At 66.0% G+C, this 6,360-nt stretch overlaps 1 protein-coding gene across 5 annotated transcripts in view; it reads right to left on the bottom strand.

Moving 5' to 3' along the window:
• Positions 1-1,161: 1,161 nt before the first annotated feature.
• Positions 1,162-6,360, bottom strand: part of GSN (gelsolin) — a 41,387-nt gene continuing 36,188 nt past the window's right edge. For all 5 annotated transcript variants that reach the window (XM_072842597.1, XM_072842598.1, XM_072842595.1 and 2 more), the window contains 7 exons: positions 4,829-4,919; positions 3,763-3,933; positions 3,085-3,259; positions 2,385-2,509; positions 2,223-2,300; positions 1,753-1,813; positions 1,162-1,437 (listed from right to left, as the gene is read on the bottom strand). In XM_072842597.1, coding sequence (XP_072698698.1) covers positions 1,268-1,437; positions 1,753-1,813; positions 2,223-2,300; positions 2,385-2,509; positions 3,085-3,259; positions 3,763-3,933; positions 4,829-4,919 — 871 coding nt within the window. In that variant the 3' untranslated portion in view covers positions 1,162-1,267. The remainder of the gene's footprint in view (positions 1,438-1,752; positions 1,814-2,222; positions 2,301-2,384; positions 2,510-3,084; positions 3,260-3,762; positions 3,934-4,828; positions 4,920-6,360) is intronic.

Raw genomic sequence — 6,360 nt, 5'->3', positions numbered from 1 at the left:
GGGGCACGCTCTGCCCGAGAGGCACCCCCCCCATGTCTCACCTGGAGAGTTCCTTCTCTGCTCCCCTTGTCACCTCCTCGATGAAGCAGGCTCTCGGAGGCCGGGCCCCTGGGGCATCTGTGCTCCCCGGGCCACGTGAGTGAGCAGCAGCTCTGGCAATGGCAGTGTAAACACCCCCCCTCCCCCAAGCTACCATACGAACCTCCACATGGGCTTCCGCAGCCCCGGAACGGGGTCTCCCTCTGTAGCCGGTGGGGATGGGGAGGGCAGTGGCCGGAACAGAGAGGGGGAGATGGGGAGGAGAGACCGGAGGATCAACGCAAGGGAGAGGCCTGCCCCGGAGCAGCTCCTCACTCTGGTCGGGAACAACCACGGGGAAAAGGGTTAGAAGCAGCTCATGGAAAAGTCCAAGAGGGACTTGGTGACACCCTGAGCACGAACCGAGATTCAGGGCCCCCGGGGACAGGTGAGGCCCGACCAAGTCTCCACTCCTGCAATCGGGTGTCGGCACGCGGTGTGCACAGCGCTCTCGTTCGCGGGGGCCGGACGGTGGAAACAACGTCCGAGAGCCCACGAGGGACGAACGGACGCCACGTGGCGTGTGCACACACGCAGCACAGGTCAGCCACAAGAGGAGCAAAAGTGCGACATTTGCTACAAGATACGTGAATCCTGAGAACATCAGGCTACGTGGAATAAGCCAAGCACAGAGGACAAATATTGGGTGAAAAGGCACATTGGTGGAGACAACATCAAATAAAGGTTCGAGAAGCAGACGGGAGGGAGGGACACGGGGTCACGCCTGCGGGCGCAGGTGCGGTGATGACCCCGCAGGCGGATCTCACGCCACTCACGGCCGCTTGCGAGGGTCAAGATGAAGATTACCTGTAGTTTACCACACTCAAAAATAGCAAAAATGGGACCACACGATTACAAACGTCTTTCTCCTGGGGGAGGAGGGTTTGCGGTGTTTTCTTTAGCTCGAGCCCCGGGCTCACGGCTGTGCCACCTCTCCAGCGGGCGCGGCCTCGGGCAAGCTCTCTGCACCTTTCACCTCCTCCCGGCGCGGGATCCACGCACGTGCGTGGAGCTCGGCACCCTCGCGAGGTCCCCCGGGCGCCCCCAGAACCACCACCCGACGCAGGGAGCACCAAGGGCCCGCACGCATCAAAAGCTTTTATTGACTTCAATTTTCCAAAAGCACAGGTACTTGGGACAATGTGGTGAGGAGCCCGACGTTTCGCGCGCAGGTCCCCGACGGGGCCCCTCAGGCCGCCAGTTCGGCCACGGCCCTCTCCAAGGGGTCCACAGACCAGTAGCTGTCGTCCCAGCCAAGGAACCAGCCCACGAAGGAGGGCGGCTCGAAGCCCTGCTTCACGACGGTGATGGGGGTGCGCCGGTCGCGGTTTGCGGGGTCCGTCTCGATGTAACGCTTGGCTGCGGTGCACACGCGCGGGGACACGAAGCCCCGAGGCCGTCAGCGCCCGCCTGGTGCCCGCGGGCACCCACCCGAGCCCGGCCGCCCGCCCGCCCGCGAAGGGGCCGGTCCCGGTTCACCCCCTGCCTCCCCACGTCCGTCGGCCTCCCCGTCCTGCTCCTCCCTGCCCGGTGCTGCCAGAGGCCCAGCTCCAGGGCTCCCCCCACCCCCCCGCTCAGCGACTGGGCAGGGGTGCTGCGGCTCAGGCAGTGACCCCCGAGTCCGGGCCCGCTTCCACCGCAGGACCCAGAGCCACAGGCGCACGTGCTGCTCACCAGAGCTCAGCGCCTCGGTCTTCTCCTCCTCCTGGGAGTCCTTTCCCACCCAGACGAAGACCTGCAGTGGGACGGGAAGGGAGATGCCGTGAGGCCCCGGCGACCCGGTGGGCAGTGACACGGGCACGTGGAGTGTTAACACCCGGGGGGAGGGGCTCGCATGTAGGACGGGGCGGGAACCTGGTCACCTGCTCCGCACCCACACCGTGCTGTGCAGTTCACGGGGTGATCGTGTCTACATCACATTTTACTGAATTCAGAGAAGTGAGAGCATCACTCCCCTTGGAGAGGGGGAGGCGGAGGGAGGCGGGGGGAGGTGGAGGCCCCTCACAGCAGCACCCGGACCTTCGAGGAACTTGGCTCTTTTAAGTCCTTCCAGCAGCAGATCTTAGCGCTGGAACTGAACCCCCCCCACCCCCCCCGGCCCACAGGCCCCGCCCCCCCCCCCCCCCCCCCCCGGCCTCACCCACCTGGTCCCAGGTGTCCAGGAGCATGACGTCATCGGTGGCCAGGTCCTCCTGCATGAGCTCGCCTGGAACCTCCTCGATCTGGGAAGGCGCAGAAGGTGATCACGAGGGCGCACCGGCCTGGGGGGGGGGTGTCCCTGTGCCCCGAGGGGGCGGGGGGCTCACCACGAAGCGTCCGATCTTGTTGGAGCAGGCGAAGAGGCGCGGAGGGTGGGCATCCATCTTCTTGTCCTTCAGCCTCGGGGACGTGCGGTAGGCGGCCTTCCCGCCCAGGGCCTCCCAGAAGCCGTCTGCGGGGAGCCGCAGCGTTGCCGCCAGACACGACGCCCCAGCACCCAGGCCCCACGGAAGCCCTCCAGGACCCTCCCACGGCTCTCGGGCCCCCTTGTCCTCAGCGACAGGGACGGGGGCCGGCCTGTGGTTTCGGGGGCGCTGCGGGACGGGGTAGGCATCCCTGCTCCCGGGGCCTCAGGGAGGCTGGCGTGGCCCCCAGGACCACGCAGCTCGGGGCGGGGGCGCAAACCCACCTGACCGCACCCCAGCCTACGCGCGGCCCGGAGGACCCGATACAGCGAGACGCTCAGTCCTCCTCAGGGGCTCTGGGACCCCGGGCAGCGCCCCCCAAGCTCCTGGAGCGTCTGCTGCGCATCGTGGGAGGGGGCGGGCTCGGGGGGGGGCACGGGGGGCAGGAGAGGCTCGCGCTGTGTGCTGGGACCGGAGCAGGCCTGTGGCCCCGTGGCCCCTCACCGACCACAGCCCCCTCTGAATCCCACACTCGGGAGGGGCACGGGAGGGGCGAGCACACGGCCCCCCGCCGCGCCCCCGGCACAGACAAGGGGGCCCACGCGCTGCACCTGGCTCCCACCTGGCTCGCTGCCTTCCGCCACCTGCACAGGCTGGGCCCGCAGCACCCGGAGCAGCTCCTGGGCCCCCGACTTCTCCGCCTCGCTGGCTCCCGCGCCCACCCACAGGTAGGCCGCCGACGGAGTTTTCAGGACAAAAGCATCGTTGGAGTTGAGTGCGCCTGCCTTGGGCATTATCTGGGGAGGGAGAGCTCGGTTCGTCACTGCCCAGGAGACCCCGCAGCGGGACCAGCTCCCAGGTGGACGCCTGGTGAGCTCCCGTCCATCGCTGCCATGAGCCCTCGCGCTGTGGCCCCACAAGGTGACCACGAATCTGGGCTTCGTTAACGGAAGCTGAGTGCCCCGCACGATGGAGGGGATAGTCCCGTTCCTCCGGGCGGCTCAGGCCATCCCGCAGGGTTATGTTCCATCTGCACGTCCCGCGTGGAAGGGGTGGTGGCCACGTGCGATGTAATCGAGTGTCCTGCCCGTTAGATAGCGAGCTTCCCATCGCGGGAGGTATGCAAGGGGCCCCAGGCATCCTTGAGACTAGAGGGAGACTGGGGCTTGCGGGGCCGGGGAAGGGGCTGAAGCTGCTTCCTGACCCTGATGCTGACCCTGCTCCTGTGCCGGGGACGGCCCGTCCATCACCTACGGGAGGTTCACGCAGCGACCCCTCCTGGCACCCGGCCCGGCCTTACCTCGACGGCTCTGGTGGCTCCAGAGCTGCTGGCCCGGACCTGGAAGAGGCGGGTGCTGGCGGGGGCTGTCTGCCCGCCGTCGCGGGACGTGCCGCCCTTGTAGACGATCATAGGTTTCCCGCCAAACAGGCTCATGAGGTGGGCGGGCTCCTTGCCTTGGACCACGCGGCTCTGGCGGGGACACAGGAGGGGGATGTTGGTCCTCGGGGGCAGGCGCCTCCCGCCCAGCAGTGTGGCCCAGCCCCAGATGGACCATCGTGCCCGCGCCTGCACGCGGCGTGGACCCCGAGCACCCGGGAGCCGGGCGGGTGCCCTGGGAAAGCAGGGCCAGCACCCCGGCCGCTCCCCCTCTGCAAGGACCCGCCTGCTGACCCTGAGTCCTGTCCAGGAACCAAGCAAACCCATGTTTGCAAATATTCCCTTAAATAGAAACACACGGACTGTTCGGGGACATTCCTCCAGAATGGTGACGTCAGCCCGGGGCACGGACGCCGGCCGAGTGCTGGGAATAGAGCCTCCTGGACGCGGAGAGGCCGCCTGTGCACAGCCGTAGACCCCTTCAGGTCAAGGTCCCTGCCGCGGCTCCCAGGGCCCCGGCCCCTCTGAGCCCCTCTCCGGGCTGCCCTCACACACCCGGTCCCTCGTCCCACTGCTCAGCACCCCCTCCCACCTCGGGGCCTTTGCACGTACTCTTCCCTCCACCTGGCGTGTGCCCGCCCGGCTCCCACCGTCCCGTTGGGTCGCAGCAGAAAAGCCCTTCGCAAGCAGGTCCTCGTCTAACCCAGTCCCCCCGGGACCACCCGCTGTCCCGTGTCCTTGCACTTGACACACATGCCTAGGCGCCTACTGTGGGCCAGACGTGGCTCTAAATGCTTTGCACCATGAGCACACGTGTGTCTGCCCCAACGTCTGCTGAACATCTTCCTCCTCCCCAGACTGTCCACCACGTGAGCTCAGGGCCGGGCCCTTGGGAGCTCGAGGCCCGGGCGGAGGGACAGTCAGGTGGAGGAGTGTCCGGACGGACGAGGGGCAGGCTGCGGCCCGGGGGGCACCAAGCTGGCCTCACCTGCACAGGGGACCCTCCGAGCTCCTCATCCAGCTGGGCGGTCAGGATGGCGGACGCGGCGACCTCATCCTGCGTGGACTGGGCGCCCTGCCTGCAGGAAGAAGCGACACTCGGCACCCAGGTCCGCGCAGAACCCCGACGGGACCGTGGCGGCCGGGGCTTCCGCACGGGGGACACGCAAGCCAGAGAGGGGCGCGCGGGACAGACTCAGGACCTGGCCTCCCGGGAAGCCCTGGGCAGTCTGTGCACACGTCCACCAGAGGAGCCACGGTGGCTGCCCCGGGATGGGACACGTGCAGGGGCCTCTTCTGTTGGGGCCAAATGTCCCGTCACTGACGCGGGTTATCCACGGAAGCAAACAAAATCTGGCGCGTCAGTGAGCTGACGCATCTACTGTTCTTAAAATACGCCTTCTTCTGAATTTCATACTATGTGTATGTACTACCGAGTCAAAAACAAAAACAGGGAACTTTTAAAAACTGTTTTTAGGGACGCGAGGGGGCCTCAGGGGCTGAGCGTCTGCCTTCAGCTCAGGGCGTGACCCCGGGGTCCCGGGATCAAGTCCCGTGTCGGGCTCCCTGCATGGAGCCTGCTTCTCCCTCTGCCTGGGTCTCTGCCTCTCTCTGTGTCTCTCATGAATAAATAAATAAAATCTTAAAAAAAAAAAAGCCTGAGGTTGCCAAATGGGGAGACATCCTACAGAATAACCCACTGGCAGTCCTCTTAGGCACCGAGGTTGTAGAAGAGACTGGGGAGCCTCACAGGTGAGGACGCGGGGATTCGTCACTAAGGTGACGTGCTAAGGGGCAGGTAGGCTCCCAGGTTAGACCCTAGGCCAGAAAAGGATGTGAGCGGGGCAGGTGGTGAAACCACAGCGGGGTCTGAGGATTGGCCAACGGCAGCACGTCCAGGGTCAGGTTCCTGCCCGGGCGGCCGTTCTCGGCGTAGGGAAGATGAGCACAGACCGGGACGTGGGTCACGGGTGGAAACCGCCATTTCTGCAACTTCTCAGGAAGCCTCGGGTCATTTCAAAACCAATAGCTTCAGGGGGAAGAAATCCAGGCATCATTCATAAGTTCTGAGATCATATCGAGAAATAGGAGCTCGAAAGCCCCGGCGGCACTTTGATAGGGAGGAGCGGATAAGCAGCCACCACAGTCACCAGGGAGGCCGCGGGGACACTGGCGCCTGCCTTGGGAGTGAGGGCGCCACGGGGCCCGGCCACGGACACGGGGCGACCCAGCAAGCCTGCTTCTGGGAACGCGCCCCACAGACGTTTCTTGCGCGTTCAAACTGGTATTTGCCTAAAGGTCACTGATCACAGGATGCTCGTGGGAGCAGCAGCCTGGAGCGAACCCAAGAAGGCCCCAGAGGGAATCTGTTCACGGCGGCAGCGCGGCTCCCGGTTATGCGGCCGAAGAAGAAGAAAAAGAACGAGGAAGCCGCCCGGGCCTGGCGTAGGCGGAGCCGCAGGGAGCACGAGCTGCACAACAGGCCCAGGGGCCGCCTCCGAGGGCGCGGCCGGGCGCAGG

This window comes from Canis lupus, chromosome 10, assembly GCF_048164855.1.
Source record: "Canis lupus baileyi chromosome 10, mCanLup2.hap1, whole genome shotgun sequence".
In the NCBI taxonomy this organism is placed as follows: domain Eukaryota; kingdom Metazoa; phylum Chordata; class Mammalia; order Carnivora; family Canidae; genus Canis; species Canis lupus.
This window is presented reverse-complemented; position numbering and strand designations above follow the sequence as displayed.